The sequence below is a fragment of the Podarcis liolepis genome (genome assembly GCF_965112155.1).
Source record: "Podarcis liolepis genome assembly, chromosome: 6".
Classification (NCBI taxonomy): domain Eukaryota; kingdom Metazoa; phylum Chordata; class Lepidosauria; order Squamata; family Lacertidae; genus Podarcis; species Podarcis liolepis.
In genome coordinates, this window is record NC_139559.1 from 8,905,056 (window position 1) to 8,925,145 (window position 20,090).

Genomic DNA, 20,090 nt, shown 5'->3' on the forward strand with positions numbered 1-20,090 from the left:
TGTCCAGGTTGGGATGAGAAAGACTGCTGTCTAAGACCCTAGAAAGCTGTTGCTGGTAGCCATTTCAATGTTCAGGTCCTCTAAATTTGGCCCTGGTGATGGAAAGGGGGAAACCTCCAAGCTGAGGGACAGTGGACCACTGACAGGTAGGTAGCCGTGTTGGTCTGCCATAGTCAAAATAAAAAAATTCCTTCCAGTAGCACCTTAAAGACCAACTAAGTTAGTTCTTGGTATGAGCTTTCGTGTGCATGCACACTTCTTCAGTGGACCACTGAGTTACACTTACTGGCGAGCAACTGCAAGAGAGGACTATTGCCTTCAAGCCCTGGTTGATGACTTGTCTACAACATCTAGAAGTCAGACCCATTGATGCATCTAGCTCTCCGCTGACAGGCAGCTGGGTTTCTGAGTTTTCCATCTTGGAAATGGCTCTCCCATTCACTTCAGTGGAGGGAGCGGGTGCTTGTAGATGCCATGTGTGCATGGAAGTTCAGATCTGCTCCCTCCGTTGAAATGAAGGGAGGAAATCTTGCATGCGCAAGAGATCCCCGTGCTAATGAAACTTCAGGTGGGTTGAAAATGGCACTGTTCAAGCAGGAGAAAAGAAAGCTAAGGTGGGAAGGTTGCAAAGGGGAACTTGATGGTGGTCGCTCTAGTCTCCCAGATAATGCTCTCTTTACTGACAGAGGTCAATAAGCTCTTTGCCTTGAGTGCTTTCGCCTATTACTCTCCATCAGTGCAGGTGTCCCCCGGAGAGTTGCAGCCAAAGATCCTGGTCAAAAGAGTATATTAGTCTTAGGGCACTGAGAAAACAACTGACTCAAAGCAGGGAAATGCTTGTAATAGTTCATTAAAATAATTTGGGGCCAGAATGGTTCTGAAGATTGCAGAATCATAGAGCAAATGGAAACAAATTGGGGGGGGGAGGAAACTCAGGCGTTGTTTATTTATTTAAAACATTTCTGCCCTTCCTACTCTTAATGGACCTCTCATTTGGGCTGGGTTCAAGTCCTGTATGTTGGCTTCCCTGAAGCACCGGGGTGGCTGCTGTGGGAACAACATCTATGAAGTTGCTTTAGGTAAAGGTAAAGGGACCCCTGACCATTAGGTCCAGTCGTGGCTGACTCTGGGGTTGCGGCGCTCATCTCGCTTTATTGGCCGAGGGAGCTGGTGTACAACGTGCGGGTCATGTGGCCAGCATGACTAAGCCACTTCTGGCGAACCAGAGCAGAGCACAGAAACGGCGTTTACCTTCCCGCCGGAGTGGTACCTATTTATCTACTTGCACTTTGACGTGTTTTCGAACTGCTAGGTTGGCAGGAGCAGGGACCGAGCAACGGGAGCTCGCCCCATTGTGGGGATTCGAACCGCCAACCTTCTGATTGGCAAGTCCTAGAATGCAGACATGTGAGCGCCACTTAGGAGGGGTGGGGAACCCCAGACCCGGATGCCTCCAGTGGATTCTCCCCACGCCAGGCCCTCATTGGATGTTCCTACCTGGCTGGACTGTGTGCTTAAACTCTGATAACGCCTCTTGCTTACCTTGGTGGAGGACAGAGATGTGTTTATGTGTGTATGTCAGGGCTGGCTCAGCTGCAGGTCAGCATGGAGACTCAGAGATGAGCAGTGAAGTTGATTCTTTTTTCAAGGAAACAGAATACAAACAGAGAAACCTCTGGGCAAGGCTGGTTCTCAGTAAAGTAGTTGCCAGAACTGACGACCTGTGCCTCCCACTTCCCTCTATGTCTCCTCATCAGCCGATGTTTTCCAAGCAGACGTCAGCTCCATTGAGGAGGGGGTCTTCTGTGCTCTTTATTCTGCTACATGCAAGGCCCTCCATGCCATTGGAGATAAGCAAGGAGGGGAGCTGAATACAGCAGGCAGGGCTGTCTTAAGCATATGTGGTGCCGGGGTGCAAAGATCCACCCAGTGCCCCCCCCAGTATGCCCAGTCCCAGGTGCACAGGAGGGCAGAGCCGGCCGGCCACCTCAGCGTTTCGCTGGCTCGGCCACCCCCAAACTCACAGCACAGAGCCACCCACAGCAGAAGAGCCCGTCGCAGTGCTCTGACCGATGGGTGGGCTCTTCCCTGGACTCAACTCTCGGGCCCCAGACTCTCGGCCTGGCGCCCCTGAGAGCCTAGCGCTTGGGTGCCCCGCACCCCTAGCACCTATGGGTAAGATGGCCCTGACAGCAGAACTTCAAGGCTCCTGTGAAGTTGCTGCAGCCTCTGTTCCCTGCTTCTCCTCCTCAGCTGCTTCTCCTGCATCTGCAGGGCTTTCTATCCCTGCTTCCTCTCTCTCACTCAAGCCTGTTGCTTGTTCAGCATCCAACCATTCTGCCTCCACTTCATCCTCTGACCTGTCTTTGGTGTCCCACCACCACTTGCCCATAAGCAAATGCTTCCCTCAGGTTGTAAAAGGTCCCCTGACCTAGACAAAACAGTATCCATCCCTTCCCCTTCTCTGTCCCCACTACAAGGTGTAAGTGAAATTTATTGTTTTTGCTTGGAAACACTTTTTGGAGTTGCCAGCCTTTAAATGGATTAAATTCATTGGATTATGGGGAGCACTGAGTCTTGGGCTCAGAGTGATTGATTCAGCTGCCTTTGCCAATTGCAGAGGGACATTCATGAGCGGCACGGGGAAGAGGCACGACAATTAAATGATCGCAGCTTTATCTGCAATATAAAAGTAATCTGGCCGGGGTGCTTGCATTATTTATCTGCCGCCCAGAGTGAAAAGGTGTTTGGTTCTTTAAGCTGCGTTGAGTTAAGAGATGTTAACTGTACCTCATTACTCCGGTTAAGAAATCCTTTTGCAAGCTGAGAAATACTGTAAGCTTTCTCTCCTACCAACACTTCGATGCTGGGAAACTGGAGCAAGCACCTGAAATGAGCAGAAACTCTACGTTTGTGATGCTGAAGACAGAGAGGGCCTTTTCAAAGAGCATAGCTGTCAAGCGTTCCTTATTTGGCGGGACAGTCCCTTATCCCAGCGCCATGTCCCGCTGCTGTCCCTTATTGATGATGTCCCTTAAATAAGCTACTGAACGTAATGGGGCCCTTTCTATGTCCAGCTGTCCTTTGTCAACAACAAACTGTTGCTGTTTTTTGTGTTGAATATATTCCATATGGTAATTTATGGACCTAATAGGTATCTAAAGCCATTTGCATGCAACAAAATATGCATGTTATCAAATTAATTGTTGATCCCTTATTTTGGCTGCTGATCCCTTATTTTGGAGGCTTCCGCTCCCTTATTTTCAAATCTGTAAGTTGACAGCTATGTCAAAGAGAGGGCCCAAACTTCCCCAACGTGGTGCCCTCCAGATATTTTGGACTAATGCACCCATCAGCCCTAGCCAGCAGATGAGAGCTGTAGTGCAGAACACCATACCCTCCAACGTTTCTCTAAAGAAATGGGGCAGCCCAAGGAAAAACTGGACATTCCAGAATCAAATCAGAAACTGGGATGGCTTCTGTAAATCTAGGACTGTCCCTGGAAAACAGCGACACTTGGAGGTTCTGGAACATCCGGGTGACACCAGTTTGTTCCTATTAGGAATTGGTGTGTCCTTCCTATTCCTTGCAGACTCCCGAACTGTCTCCAGCATACAATCAGCTACAAAATCGAGGGAAGCAAACATGGAACCGAGCAGGAAGGTGGGGAAAGGTGCAAGGGAACCACATGATAACTGAAACAGCAGAGGAGAGATGATTTGAAATTCTGCAGGGAGATGTACATTAAGCAGCTATTGATCATGCCAGGGGTCAGTTTCTTGGAGTAATTTGACCCAAGAGGTTAATTGTGACGGAGGTCAATAGAAGACCTGAACGTGCAATGCATCAGAATACCAAAGGGAATTGGCAAGAGAATTTATGGAGGATGCTTAGTGCTCGTGGCACAGAGGAAATTAAACCAGCCCGGTAGGAAAATATTTCTTATAACTCCAGTTCTGGCTTGTCAACTCGCACGAATGCAGTTGCTGTATTTCCCTCTGTGAGTACGCAGTATGCTATCTCTGTAGTTAGGGGTGGAGGAGAAATTTGGTTTTGTTTGCGTGAGAATCTGTTTAATTTGCACTTCTTGAACCAGTGTGCGAACCATAGCCTTTGAAATTTACACTTTCCTGAATTTTGTGATCCAGCCAAACAAGATGTTTAAAAGTTCATATGTGATGTAAATAAAACATATATTAGGCAGAACTGCGTGCCAAGCTGCATTATATAAATGGAAATCACCGTAAAAATGGGCATATTTGTCAAAACCGCAAAAAGTGTGTTTTTAAGAGAAATTTGCAATAAAAGGATGGCGAATTTCCAGGAGCATTTTTAAAAAAATTAATAAATCACAAATTGCACAGAGATATGAGGCAGGCTTCACCTAACTCGCCCCATCAGCGGAATCTCCATGGAAGGACTTTTGCTTGTGCAACCTTGAGCCAGTCAGCCTAACCTACTTCGCAGGGTCGTCGTGATGATAAAACGGGGAAGGGAGAGAACATGTACATCATCTTGAGATCCTCGGATTAAAAGTTGGGACATATATGTAATAAGAAATTAAAAAAATGGTAAAAAAAGATAAAGGGACCCCTGACCATTAGGTCCAGTCATGACCGACTCTGGGGTTGCGGCGCTCATCTCACTTTATTGGCCGAGGGAGCTGGTGTACAACTTCTGGGTCATGTGGCCAGCATGACTAAGCCGCTTCTGGCAAACCAGAGCAGCGCACGGAAACGCTGTTTACCTTCCCGCCAGAGCAGTACCTATTTATCTACATGCACTTTGACGTGCTTTCGAACTGCTAGGTTGGTAGGAGCAGGGACTGAGCAAAGGGAGCTCACCCTGTCGTGGGGATTTGAACCGCCAACCTTCTGATCAGCAAGTCCTAGGCTCTGTGGTTTAACCCACAGCGCCACCCATGTCCCAAATAAAATGGTACATGGTACTTATTTTTATTGCTATATTTTTGTAACCTGTCCAGGACCTTTTGGTGGGCTGCAAGTACAAATAATTAATAAATGAATAACATTTCTAAGGCATTTGTAGAGGGCCTTCTCGGTGGTGGCGCCCTCCCTGTGGAATGCCCTCCCATCAGATGTCAAGGAAATAAACAACCATCTGACTTTTAGAAGACATCTGAAGGCAGCCCTGTTTAGGGAAGTTTTTAATGTTTGATGTTTTATCCTGTTTTTAATATTCTTTTGGGAGCCGGCCAGAGTGGCTGGGGAAACCTAGCCAGATGGGCGGAGTATAATAATAAATTATTGTTATTATTTATTATAACCCTTTGCTCTCTTTAACTGAAGAAGCCAGGGAGTGGACCTGTGCAAAGTGAAAATCGATTCAGCAACTACTAGAGATTGGAAATGTGAATTAGATATGTGAATATGTGAATTAGATTAATATTATGGGTTGTTGTTTTTATTGTGTGCGTTTTCTCCCTCTGCAGGATAGTGAGCTCTTGACCTTCAACATCTCCCGGCACCAGTCCTGGTGGAGTGAAAACGGTCCTGGATGTGTAAGGAAGGAGACTCCCATGGTCGGCATCAAGGGCTTGGACAGCCATTCCTACGTCTCCGTGATCGGTTGCGCTTTGGAATATCGCTACATCGAGGTCATGCACAGTGCGATGCAGATTCTGGTGGCGGTGAGTGATGCCCTCAGAACCCACAAATCTGAAACTTGGCCTGTTTCAGCAATTCAAAACGGCCACATTTGGGTATTGGATATCCCGGGTGCCGCCAATTTCAATGCAATACAGTCAAACCTCTTCTTGCGAACACTACATGTTGCGTTTTTTCAGGTTAAGAATGTGGCAAACCCAGAAGTGTTTACTTCCTGGTTTCTTTTTTTTTTTTTTTTTAAATATTTATTAAGATTTTACAAATTATAACAAACATATCAACACACACACACACACACACACAAACAAAAATAACATAACAAAGAACAAGTATAATTTCAAGACCTTATTTTCTTAAAACTTATTTCACCGACCTCCTCATACCTCCCCTTTCTGCATTCCCATTTCAAAAATTTAATTCAGCAAGTCCTCACCCTTGATTTTATCTAATTATCATCCTTACTTTCCTTTCACTTAATCTTTACAGCTGTACTCCATTTGATTTTAAAAACCACATTATTCTAAAATTCATAAATTTTACAGTATTTCTTAAGATAGTTCTTAAATTTCTTCCAATCTCCTTCCGCCGTCTCTTTTCCCTGGTCTCGGATTCTGCCAGTCATTCGGTTCACGCATGCGCAAAAATGATCTATTGTGCTTCGCACATGAGCAGAAGCGCCGCTCTGGCTATGGACTTTTTGGGGTGCAAATGGCACCCCGGAACGGATCGTGTCCACAACCAGAGGTACCATTGTATATGGGGGAGGGGGCAGGTAAGCCGTGCCGTGCATACTCGGTCATAAGATGCGGCTCATGCACAACATTTGAATGGCAATGCCCATTAAGTTGTGGCTGGGGGCTGGCCCCCCTCTAATATTATATTGGGGGAGCCAAAGGGACCTCAGCCCCTAGGAGTTGGCTCCCATGCTAGATATTTAAAAGACATATTTTGAATTCAGGTTTCCAGTGGATGGTGCCACATGTTCTCGTGTGTGTGAAAGAGCGAGTTGGAGGAGTGGAGAGAAAAAAAGGAAAGTGAATAAACCAGTTTCTATTGAATGCTAAGCCAAACCATGTAAGCCAAGGGTTCAGGTTCCTGGGGTGAAGATCATGGCTGCTATGCTGCTGCTCCACTTCTGCTGCTGCTGTGTTTCTTAGGGCTATGCCACAGTTTGGGGTAGCATCACATATCAAGCCCAGGCTCATAGTTTGTCTCATTGAATTGTAGAATTGTAAAGTTGGAAAGAATCCCAGGGGTCATCTAGTCCAACCCCCTGCAATGCAGGAATCTCAACTAAAGTATCACTCCAGAAAAACAACCAATGGGTGACCCATGGTTTGTTCTTCATTTACTGCTCATGGTTTGCCTGGGGGAAACAAACCACAAGCCTGAGTTTGGACGTAAGGTAAAGGTAAAGGACCCCTGGACTGTTAAGTCCAGTCAAAGGCGACTATGGGGTTGTGGCGCTCATCTCGCTTTCAGGCCGAGGGGGGCCAGCGTTTGTCCACAGACAGTTTTCCGGGTCATGTGACCAGCATGACTAAACCGCTTCTGGCGCAACAGAACACCGTGACGGAAACCAGAGCACATGGAAATGCCCTTTACCTTCCCGCTGCAGCGGTACCTATTTATCTACTTGCACTGGTGTGCTTTTGAACTGCTAGGTTGCCAGGAGCTGGGACAGAGCAACAGGAGCTCACTCCGTTGCGGAGATTCAAACCACCGACCTTCAGATTGGCAAGCCCAAGAGGCTCAGTGGTTTAGACCACAGCACCACCCGTGTCCCTTGCCACCGCATAATGGTAAGCGAAACCATGGCTTAGTCATGCATTAGTGCAGCAGGACCAAGGGAGGAGTGCAGCAGCTGTTATCTTTGGTCTGGGAATCCACTCCTTTGCTAGTTCAAGCTAAGCCACTGTTTGGTTCAGCATTATGTGTGAATCAGGATTATAAATTCCATTTGTGTTAAGTTGTGGGTGAACATATCAGACGACACAGCGATTCTTCCAAAGCAGCTCTTTATTTGTAAGCTGGAACAGAACTGAACAGAGGAGCTCAGTCAGCCTGCTTATATAGAGCTCCAGAACAACGTAACTGTTGCAACTTTCTAAAACTATCCAATCACTGAACATCACTTTCGACCCTTCATTTGCATACAAACTATCCAATCACTGAATGTCACTTTCGATCCTTCATTTGCATAACTATCTACAGTATCCCCCTGCTGGCCCAGGGTGAGAATTTCAATACATAACAATTTGGATATTGCGAACCATGGAGCTTGGGTGGCCAGGGGGAAACAGGACATGACACCAGCACCTTTGATAGTCATGCAAAAGAGGGATTTTCTGTGGATGTAGCAAGACATTTCCCAAGACATTTCCAAGATGGACGCTCCTCTGCTTCCATGTTCAGAAGTTGACTGGACTTGGGGCTGACTCAAACATCCATGCTGGCAACAGGACTGCAGCAACCCCCAGCACACCTGAGAGCTGCTGGCTAGTTTAGTTTAGAGCACTCTTGCTTCTGCCCTCCAACAGAAGGGAAGAGCAAAGGAGGTGCTGTGGCAAACCAAGGGCAGGAGGACAGTATTGATTTAGAACAGTGGTTTGCAGAGGGGCATAGTCCAGAGGAGGAAAGCTGAGAAATACTGGGTGAGGAACACCTAGAAGAGGGAACACCAGGAGAGAGACAGCTGGCAGATTCAGTGTCCTTGGACAGCATTCCTAGGACCAGACGGGCTCTGAGAGTGATAGAACAGAAAGCGCAGAGACAACAAGCTCAGATTACCCGATGTAGGAGTGACGTAGATTATTGGAGATGGAGGGGGTAAACCTTAACTGGGAGCAACACCATTTGTAGAGAGATATGCATTCCTTTGTCTCTCGCTATGATTATTAAAGAAACTATCTGCTAAGAACGCTCCTTTCATTTGTTGTTTAGTCATTTAGTCGTGTCCGACTCTTCATGACTCCATGGACCAGAGCATGCCAGGCACTCCTGTCTTCCACTGCCTTCCGCAGTTTGGTCAAAGTCATGCTGGTAGATTCGAGAACACTGTCCAAACATCTCGTCCTCTGTCATCCCCTTCTCCTTGTGCCCTCCATCTTTCCCAACATCAGGGTCTTTTCCAGGGAGTCTTCTCTTCTCATGAGGTGGCCAAAGTATTGGAGCCTCAGCTTCAGGATCTGTCCTTCCGGTGAGCACTCAGGGCTGATTTCCTTAGGAATGGATAGGTTTGATCTTTCATTTGATCTGCTTAATTACTGCCACCGGGGGTGGGATCCGATTTTCCGAAGCCTGACACCTGAGGTGGTTGCTTCCCTCTGCCCAGTGGCCATGCCGGCCTTGGACGTAGCATGTGTGTGTGGATAGAAACTTGATTTTTAACTCCTGTTGATGACAGGAGTCATCATCAACTTGCTGTTTTCAGTACTTGAACACTGTGGCTGAGATCTAAGGTGCTCTTTAGTGGGGACTTTTGACTCATACTGTTTGAACAGGATTGAGATCACACAGAAAATGCTTCTGAAATCCCTCTTGGTTTCATGGAGAGACTGTGGAGGAGAGACAACAGAAGCATGATGCCAAAGCCCCCTTGGGAACATACAAATAACTTCAAAGTTCTTTGGATCCTGCCCTCTCCAAAACAAACAACAAACCCCTACACTCATTGCCCTAAATCCAACAGTAATTAAAAATTACATAAACTTGATATGTGTGTGTGTGTGTGTGTGTGTGTGTGTGCGCGCGCGCGCGCAAGAATATGATGGATTTCCCCACTCGTCTCAAATTCTTTTCAACCTGTACAAAACAAGCCCCTCAGCCCATCACACCAGGATGTGGTTCTGGTCCTGAGAGAGATTGTTCATTTAAAGTAAACCCAGGAAGAAGAAAAATAAAGAAAAGCAAGACTTAGGCTGATATAGCAGGAACATTTCCTCAGCAATAGGTACATCAAAAACTTTACCAGCCAGCGTGACTGCGATTTAAATATTTATGTGTGAGTGTCGGGGAAGAAGAAGAAGTTGCAGAAAGGGAGAGAATCCAATTAGGCAAAGGCTGTGTGCGTCTCCCCCCAAGGATATAATAATACACCCCGTCAGAAAACAAAGCCGTTCTGATGCGCACTCCCCCCCCACCCCCCGCTTCTGTTCCTGCAGACGCCAGCAGTTTGCACAAAAGTTGCCATCAAATGTCACAGCGCTTATGTTTATCCATACCCTCAATTATTTATTTTTTTCATTAACATGCCACAGTAATTGGTGCCGCCCGGTAATTGATTCTCGTTTGCTGCGGAGTAAACTGAAACAAAAAAGTCTATTGTCTTCATAAAATGCCACTAGAGTGCGTGTACATTTTCTAGCATTCTCAGCAATGGAAGCCACCGTCTCTTAAAATCTGCTTTGCTTTGTTTTGCATGAATATAACACTGTATGTCTCTCTATATTTTTACCAAGGGAGCTGATCTTAGTCCTCCCTGTCGCATGACAAATGTCATGTGTGAATCAGAAAACATTCATCCAGTGCTTTACCAACTGCACTGGCTCCCGATGGAGTACAGGGTCAGGTTTAAGGTGCTGGTTTTGACCTTTAAAGCCCTATGCAGCCTAGGACCCACGTACCTACGGGACCGCCTCTCCTGGTATGCCCCACGGAGGACCTTAAGGTCCACAAATGACAACATTTTGGAGGTCCATTTTAGATTGGCCTCAACTAGGACCAGGTCCTTTTCAGTACTGGCCCCGACTTGGTGGAATGCTCTGTCACAAGAGACTAGGGCCCTGGGGGACTTTATATCTTTCCGCAGGGCCTGCAAGACAGAGTTGTTCCGCCTGGCCTGTGGTTTGGACTCAGTCTGACCCTTATGTTGCCCTCCCCTTATGGTCTTGCTCTATCGGCTACTCTTAAAATGAGGCTGCATTTTAAATTGCCCCCCCCCATTATGTTTTTACTGTTATTTTACTGGTGTTAGCCGCCCTGAGTCCAGCTCTGGCCAGGGAGGGGAGGGTATAAATAAAATTTATTATTATTATTAAAGGTAAAGGTAAAGAGCCCCCTGACCATTAGGTCCAGTCGTGGCCGACTCTGGGGTTGCGGCGCTCATTTCACTTTATTGGCTGAGGGAGCCGGCGTGCAGCTTCCGGGTCATGTGGCCAGCATGACTAAGCTGCTTCTGGCGAACCAGAGCAGCGCACGGAAACGCCGTTTACCTTCCCGCCGAAGTGGTACCTATTTATCTACTTGCACTTTGACGTGCTTTCAAACTGCTAGCAGGGACTGAGCAACGGGAGCTCACCCCGTCACAGGGATTCAAACCGCCGACCTTCTGAACTGACCTAGGCTCTGTGGTTTAACCCACAGCGCCACACGCATCCCTATTATTATTATTGATGACAAAAGTATGAGGCCTTGCAAGACGTCCCTTTGAGACGGAAACTTGGATTCTCACTTGGGAGAAGGTCAACTTTAGAGCATGCACTCACAGAGGGGAACATCATGCAGACTTGGGGGTGCATTGCGGACACTCAGAGGGTTCACCGAAGCACAAATGAAGTTCATCTTTGGGGCAGATGATGCCATCTGTGGTTGCAATCGGGCTTGCACACAGCCTGCATTTCCTTACCCTTGCTGGCTGAGTGGGGAAAGGGGCCCTTTCCTTTGTGAAAGATGTGGAGGAAAGAAAGCCCTTAGGGAAAACTGGGACTAATCAGATGCTGCTTGGCCATCGAGGGCCTTGCAGCCCTTGTCTCTGAGGGTTAAAGGCAGCCTTGCCTGTCTTCTTAATCTCATTTAAACGCAAATAGGAGCAGAACAGGCTCTCCCCTTCCACTCCCCCTCCCTGACCCACTGTGCTATAGACAAGTCAAATGGCTATTTTTCGATGGCGTTCTTGACCCTGCCTCCCTGGAAAGTAAAAGAGAGGGGGAGATAGGAGGGGTTCGTCCTGTTGCGCTCCTCATTTGCATTTGATGGGTTTTTGCCAGAGTGCAGAGCCCTGTGCTAATTGAAAGACATGTGTATGTGTTTTTCTCAAGCCCTTTCCAGTCCTACACATGAAAGTAGCTTTCACATGCTACATCAAGGTGTGGACAGCATCTGTGCAGGTTTGCTGCACATCTCCCCTCCCTGTTTCCTGCTTTGTCTTTTCCAAAATATCCATTCCAGTTCAATAGTTTTTGAGAGGCAGGAGGCGGGCAGGTGTGGAGGACTCCCTGGTCCTGAATGGGGTAACTGTGCCCCTGAAGAACCTGGTGCGCAGCCTGGGAGTCATTTTGGACTCACAGCTGTCCATGGAGGCGCAGGTCAATTCTGTGTCCAGGGCAGCTGTTTACCAGCTCCATCTGGTACGCAGGCTGAGACTCTACCTGCCCATGGATTGCCTCGCTTGGACTACTACAATGCGCTCTACGTGGGGCTACCTTTGAAGGTGACCCGGAAACTACAACTAATCCAGAATGCGGCAGCTAGACTGGTGACTGGGAGCGGCCGCCGAGACCATATAACACTGGTCTTGAAAGACCTACATTGGCTCCCAGTACGTGTTGGTGCTGACCTTTAAAGACCTAATGGCCTCAGTCCAATATATCTGAAGGAGCATCTCCACCCCCATTGTTCAGCCCGGACACTGAGGTCTGGCACCGAGGGCCTTCTGGTGGTTCCCTCACTGCGAGAAGCCAAGTTACAGGCAGAGGGTTTTCTCGGTAGTGGCACCCGCCCTGTGGAATGCCCTCCCACCAGATGTCAAAGAGAACAACAACTACCAGACTTTTAGAAGACATTTGAAGGTAGCCCTGTTTAGGGAAGCTTTTAATGTTTGACGGTCTATTGTATTTCAATATTTTGTTGGAAGCCACCCAGAGTGGCTGGGGAAACCCAGCCAGATGGGCGGGGTATAAATAATAAATTTATTATTATTATTATTATTGGCATGCCCATTGGGGAGGAGGCAGGGAATATGCCCCTCAAAATTTTGAATGAAGGGGACAGGCCCCCTCAAAGTTCTGCGGCGGCCATGCGCCTCAGCAGCTGCACAGCACAGAGTTGGGACTCAGGATGAGGTCAAAGTGCTTGCATGGCAATACAAGAGGGAGGGAAGATAGATTGTTTTCTTCCAAGATCCCACATGCCAAAATGGAGTTAGGAAATGTCTCCCCATTTTCATCGGAGAAGAACCTGCCTTGCCTGTTGGCTGTTTCCATTTCCAAACGACAGCCTGAAACGCTCCCAGGAAGATGGCAAATGTTGACTTTGATGGCAGATGCTACAGCGAAAGCTAGAATGAGAGGCACCGGCATATGCTACATTTCCACCAGTAATAATTGCCCCCCAGCAAATGAAGGGAGTGTGTGTGTGTGAAAACAAAGGTTGCAGGCTGCCATCTGCACATTGCCATGATTTCGTCTTCGCCAGCTGCTGGTGGGAGCTTGCCTGCAATTCCGAAATGCAGGCAAGAGCTCGGGTGTTGCTGGGGCCTGTCCCCCCCCCCACTTCCAGTATGGCCAAAGAGAATAATTTCGCTCCATTGGATTTCATATGACACATAAAATTAAATATATGGCTGTATGGTGAAAGATTGCTGTTGTGATTGTTAATAAATGTTTTAAGGGGTTTCTTTTAAGGGCAGCTTGCAAGATTAACATATACAACAAAACCCTTTTAAACCAAAGTCAGCCGCAAACAATAAAGAGGCAGTCAGCCCCAAAGTAAAAATGGAAAGCATAATGCTGGTATTCAACAAAAGAGGTTTAAAGGCTCTCTCAAGGCAATTTTTTTTTTAATGTAGTGCAAACACCGACAACTGGGAAACACTGACCTGTGAGCACTCCAGTTAGAGAACAGCCTTTACCAAAGGCGTCATGGGTTTTGAAGACACTCGAATTCAGGGCCCTTCCGGGCTGCCCTAGCCACCTGCTTGAATCCAAGAGAATGAGGGAGGTGGGGGCACATTTGTCCTCAGGGCCATCTTTACCCGGGGGTGCAAGGGTGCGGGCACCTGAGCGCCGAATTCTGGGGGATGCCAAATGTATACCTACTGTATACCAGTCCCTCTGGATTGGTGGCAATGAAAAGCAAAGGAGTAAAAGTGCCCTCCTCCATCACTCTGTTACTCTGTAGCATCAAATATTCCCGACGAGTCAGGAGACAAAAGCAGCTTTTTCCGCTGTGTTGTTGTTACATGTGAGTTCGCCCCTCCTTAAAAAAAAAACTCAATAAAAGTTAATTTGGGGGCAGCTAAACTAAATTTTTTGGGACGCGGGTGGTGCTGTGGGTTAAACCACAGAGCCTAGGACTTGCCGATCAGAAGGTCGTGGTTTGAACCCCGCGGTGGGGTGAGCTCCTGTTGCTCGGTCCCTGCTCCTGCCAACCTAGCAGTTCGAAAGCACGTCAAAGTGCAAGTAGATAAATAGGTACTGCTCCAGCGGGAAAGTAAACAGCGTTTCCGTGCGCTGCTCTGGTTCTCCAGAAGCAGCTTAGTCATGCTGGCCACATGACCCGGAAGCTGTATGTCGGCTCCCTCAGCCAATAAAATGAGATGAGCGCCGCAACCCCAGAGTTGGCCATGACTGGACTGGTCAGGGGTCCCCTTTACCCTTAAACTAAATTTGGGGGCGCTGGGCAGATCTTTCCACCCTGGCGGCGCATATGCTAAAGACAGCCCTGTTTGTCCTGCACCAGAACCAGAGGCGACCCCAAACCAGCTAGGGAGACAGCATGTTGTAGCTTTTAGCACCTCCACAAGTGGTGAATGTAGCTGTTGTGAAACCGGCATCTGTTCAGGGCTGTCCCCAGTCACTTGGTGACTTCCTGTGACAACTTCATGGTGCGTTCTGGCACCTCTTTTTCTCGGGGTGGGGGGTGGAGAACGCTGCCCAGAACTGCAGTGCTGAAGGGCTAAGGATGCTTGATCTCTATTGCCATAAATGGTCCAGCTCTCTCCCCCTTTAGGCTGCATCTGAAAGCAGAATAATGATGAGGTCTCTGCATAACCGTTTGGTTATCCGTGCAGCTCTTTTAATCTTCTCTCTGAAGTCCGCCCCTCCTACCTCTTTACCATTTCCCCCTCCTTCCAGCTCTCTTCGATTTCTGATTAAAATATTTAAAACTGGGCAAATGGAAAGGAACTTTAATGTAGGTCAGAACTTGACCCTCAACTATTTGAAGAGCATTACTTTTTAAATCTGGGGGAGGCGTGCGTGGATGTCTGGAGGACGAGAGAGACATGAGGGAGGGTATATTATTCATAGCACCATTTTTCTTTCAAAGCAACTTTAATTTGAAAAGAAGTCTCCATATTCCACTTTATTTTATTTAAAGAAGAATAAGGGCCTGATTTCATGAGGTGCGATATGAACTGTGCCGGTTAGAGTCATGTATAATTCAGGCTCTGAAATTACAAGTTGGAATCTCTTGTCTTTCAAATGGTAGATTTACATTTCCAGACAGTTACACAGATGAAGTTGAGGGAGCACCGTCAGGCCGCAGAGACTGGCATGGCTCCATTAAAGGCTTCTGGGAAATCGGGTCTTATATTTTAGCGCATTCTGGATATGTCTCCCAGAGGAACGAGAGAGCGGGGGCTGCTTAGCACTTGACGGATTCCTGCCTCCAACAAGAGGAGAAGAGATGGAGGGAAAGAGGCGAATGCAAAATCAAACGCCAGGTGGGATCAAAACCTGAGATCAATTGCCAAGGAACCATGTCTTATTGGTCCATTGGTCTGTCAACCTCAGTATTGTCTACACTGGCAGGCAGCAGCCCCACAGGGTTTGAGACAGAAGACCCCATATGCTCCAACATTTCTCTGATAAAAATAAGGACGTCCTATTCAACAACAACAACAACAACAACAACAACAACAAGGAATGTCCCAGTCCCTCTAAGTGTCCCTATTTTCCAGGGACAATCTCAGATTTACATAAGCCGTCCTGGTTTCTGATTTGATCCTGGAATGTCCTGTTTTTCCTTAGGATGTCCCTATTTTCACCGGAGAAATGTTGGAGGGTATGGAGTTTTGCCACCCCCAAGCCAAGTAGATAAGTAATTATACAACCTACAGAAGACATCTGAAGGCAGCCTTTTATGGAGAAGGGTTTTTTTTTAATGTTTAATGTTCTATTATGTTTTTATATTTGTTGGGAGCCACCTAGAGTGGCTGGAGGAAACCAGTCAGATGGCTGTTATGAGAAAGCAACAACAACAACAACTGAATAGGACATCCCTATTTTCATCAGGGGATGCGGGTGGCGCTGTGGGTTAAACCACAGAGCCTCGGACTTGCCGATCAGAAGGTCGGTGGTTTGAATCCCCACGACGGGGCGAGCTCCCGTTGCTCGGTCCCAGCTCCTGCCAACCTAGCAGTTCAAAAGCACGCCAGTGCAAGTAAATAAATAGGTACCGCTTTGGCGGGAAGGTAAACAGCGTTTCTGTGCGCTGCTCTGGTTCGCCAGAAGCGGCTTAATCATGCTGGCCACATGACCCGGAAGCTGTACGCTGCCTCCCTCGGCCAATAAAGCGAGATGAGTGCCACAACTCCAGAGTCAGCCACAACTGGACCTAATGGTCAGGAGTCCCTTTACCTTTATTTTCACCAGAGAAATGTCGGAGGGTATGAGAGCTGTGTCATCAGCATAATGAAGCTGGCAGATGTGCCTCTGCGGGGAGGGAATTCCACAACTGAGCGGCTTCAATAGGCAACGGCCTTTTCCCAGGAGTTTCCTCTCAGCACCCAGAGTTCATTGAGGAAGCCATGATTGTTTAAAGTGGTATGATTGTGCTGTAAATGTGCAATGTAGATGGTGCTTCTTGGGCTCAGAGCCTCTCTGTACTCGGGCGCAAGGAAAGCTGGCCCATTGCCTCTGGGCAGGAATCTCCTGCTTAAGCAGAATTCTGTTTCCAGCCTGCCCAGCTGATGACCCAAGAAACTGAACACAGTCGACCTGCACATCTGTGGTGGTCTCCCAGATGTTTGACAAAGGAGCACTGGAAGCTATCTCATACGGAACTCGTTGATTGGTCCCTGTAGCTCATTATTGCCTACAATAACTTGGCTCTCCAGGGCTAGAGAAAGGCATCTACTTTGAGATGCCAGGAACTGAACATAGCTGTCAAGTGTCCCTTATTTGGCGGGACAATCCCTTATCCCAGCGCCATGTCCCACTGCTGTCCCTTATTGATGATTCCAGTAGTAGATAGGTAGCCGTGTTGGTCTGCCATAGTCAAAATAAAAAAATTCCTTCCAGTAGCACCTTAAAGACCAACTAAGTTAGTTCTTGGTATGAGCTTTCGTGTGCATGCACACTTCTTCAGATACACTGAAACAGAAGTTGCCAGATCCTTCTATATAGTGAGAAGGTGGGGAGGGGTGTTACCCTTCTGAGTAACACCCCTCCCCACCTTCTCACTATATAGAAGGATCTGGCAACTTCTGTTTCAGTGTATCTGAAGAAGTGTGCATGCACACGAAAGCTCATACCAAGAACTAACTTAGTTGGTCTTTAAGGTGCTACTGGAAGGAATTTTTTTATTTTTCCTTATTGATGATGTCGCTTAAATAAGCTACTGAAGGTAATGGGGCCCTTTCTATGTCCAGCTGTCCTTTGTCAACAACAAATTGTTGCTTTTTTGTGTTGAATATATGCTATATGGTAATTTATGGACCTAATAGGTATCTAAAGCCATTTGCACGCAACAAAATATGTATTTTATCAAAGTAATTGTTGATCCCTTATTTTGGCTGCTGATCCCTTATTTTCGAGGCTGCCGGTCCCTTATTTTCAAATCTGTAAGGTGACAGCTATGGAACTGAACGTGGGACCTTCTGCATGCAAAGGAACATCCTTACTGCTGAGCTACAGCCCATCCCCCAGTGCTTGCCATGTTAATGCAGTTGACAGGGAGATGACAGTAGGAAAAGCAGGTTTAGTGACCCTTCAACAGTGGGCTGCCCTACATGCCTGGTGGGCCGCAGTTGGCTCTGCGGGTCAAAAGTTGCAACGCTTATAGGTATTTGTTGGGCTTTAATAGAATTCTAATGGGACCCATCTATCACGGAAAAATGCATTCTCGGTCTATTACAAGCTAGGCTTGTTCAGCACCTTTTGGATCACCGTGGACTCTTCGTCTCTCATGGGTTCTCCCTGCCCCCCTTCCTTGCTCCCCTCCGTTCCATTGTCCTAATTCTCCTCTTGATAATTTCCTGCCTACGTTGACCTTGAAGCATCTTCTGCTGTGGGCAAACGCCTTGATGGATGGTGCTGTGATACATAGATCAAAAACTCTTTGCCTTCCATGCTGAGACAACGGGGGAAAAGTAATTTCCCTCCGCCCGCTGCCACCCGATCCATTCTTGCTGTTGCCAGAGGACGCTCGTCTTTAGAAGACTTTGGGGACATTTTAAGGCAATTGACTCTCTTTTCCACAGAACAGATTAACACACACGCACACAAACACACACAGAAAGAGGTCTGCATTGTGGGAATGTTCTTGGGTGCAGGAGAGGATATATTGACTAATTATATCCTTATCCAACTTGTGCTAACAAGTTCCCAAAATATCAGCAGAGTTTATAGACATTCCCCTTCAAGTTCGCAACGGTAACGTGTGCACAGGTTCGCTAGAACCTCTATAATAATTACTCTGGTAATTTCCCCTTTGTTCCCTCTTAAAATACAAGACACAACACAGTCTTTATAAAAGTATAAAAGAGTTTACTCACGATCTGTTCACAATATGATCCCAGAAGGTAGGCAGGCTTAAAAAGGTTACATATATTTTAGAATCTATCTTGTTGTAAGATAGACCTTATCTCCTCTCTTGGCTGAGAGCCAAGAGAGCATCTTTAGATGTTTCCTCATCAAAGGAAAATGGCAGAGAGAGAGAGATGGCTGCCTGCCCTGTGCTTTTGTCATTACCTGCACAGGTGAGGCCACACCCACCTCTGGTCACGTGCGGAGGAAGTCCGTCCCCAGGAAGTTTACCTGCTTGCTGGACAGACATCCCTCCCCATGTTCTAACATGTACACTCTAGGAATGTTGTCATTGACTGCTCCTGTGTTTACATCCCACATGCATGACGTATTTTTTGCAGGTGGGGTGATTGTGTAGAAAATTCATTAGCTCAGTGGTAGCAGGCCGACTGTAATCCCCAGCATGTGAAGGACATCCGTGAAGGATAAGACTATCAATGGTACTGGTTTTGATGATTACATGTTACCAGGGATCATAACTAGGAGTGTGCTATTTCACTCAGGTCCTTCTTGTGGGTTTCCCACACATCATAGTTTGAATAAAGCTATAACAGGACGTATCAGAGCCAGGGTGGTGTAGTGGTTAAGAGCGGCGGACTCGTAATCTGGTGAACCGGGTTCGCTTCCCCGCTCCTCCACATGCAGCTGCTGGGTGACCTTGGGCCAGTCACACTTCTCTGAAGTCTCTCAGCTTCACTCACCTCACAGAGTGTTTGTTGTGGGGGAGGAAGGGAAAGGAGAATGTTAACTGATTTGACACTCCTTAAGGGGAGTGAAAGGCGGGATATCAAGTCCAAACTCCTCCTCCTCATCCTCTTCTTCTTCATCATCATCTTACAATTAGTCAAATTGAGATCACACTTATAACTTCGTGTAATGGGAATTTCCTCATTGTAATAGTGTAGCAAGTGACCCACTGTAGAGTCCAAGGGTCATCTGGTCCAACCTCCTGCATCGCAGGAATCTCAGCTAAATCATCCAGGACAGAGGGCCATCCAACCTCTACTTAAAAACCTCCAAGAAAGGAGAGCCCACAGTCTCCCAAGAGAGACTACTCTACTGTCAAACAGCTCTTACTTTCAGAAAGTTCTTCTTGATGTTTAATCACAATCTCCTTCCCTGTAACTTGAAGCCATTGTTTTGAATCCTACCCTCTGGAGAAAGAGAAAACAAACTTGTTCCATCCTCCATGGGGCAGCCCTTTAGATAGTTGAAGACAGCTATCATATCACCTCTCTGTCTCTTCTTTTCCAGGCTAAACATACCCAGCTCCTTCAACCGTTCCTTGTACGGCTTAGTTTCCAGACCCTTGATAATCTTGGTCGCCCTCCTCTGCACATATTCCAGTTTGTCAACATCCTTCTTAAATTGGAGTGCCCAGAACTGGACACAGTATTCCAAGTGTGGTCTGACAAAGGCAGAATAGAGTAGTACTGTTAATTCCCTTGATCTGGACACTATACTAGAATAGCGTTATTTTTTGTTTGTTTGTTTGTTTGCTGCTGCTGCACCATACTGTTGACTCATGTTCAGCTTGTGATTCACTAAAACTCCCAAAATCCTTTTCACATGTACTACTGGCAAGCTATGTTTTCCCCATGTTATATTTGTGCAGCTGATTATTCCTGCCTAAGTGCAGAACCTGACATTTATCCCTACTGAAATTCATTTTGTTAGTTTAGGCCCTTTTCTCCAATCTGTTAAGGTCATCTTG

General features: G+C 47.0%; 1 protein-coding gene across 3 annotated transcripts in view; it reads left to right on the forward strand.

Annotated features, from left to right (window-relative positions):
• NKAIN4 (sodium/potassium transporting ATPase interacting 4) overlaps positions 1-20,090 on the forward strand; it is a gene marked incomplete at its 3' end in the record, with an annotated part of 104,619 nt that overhangs the window by 55,603 nt on the left and 28,926 nt on the right. For all 3 annotated transcript variants that reach the window (XM_083507773.1, XM_083507775.1, XM_083507774.1), the window contains exon 4: positions 5,453-5,650. In XM_083507773.1, the coding sequence (XP_083363899.1) occupies positions 5,453-5,650 (198 nt within the window). The remainder of the gene's footprint in view (positions 1-5,452; positions 5,651-20,090) is intronic.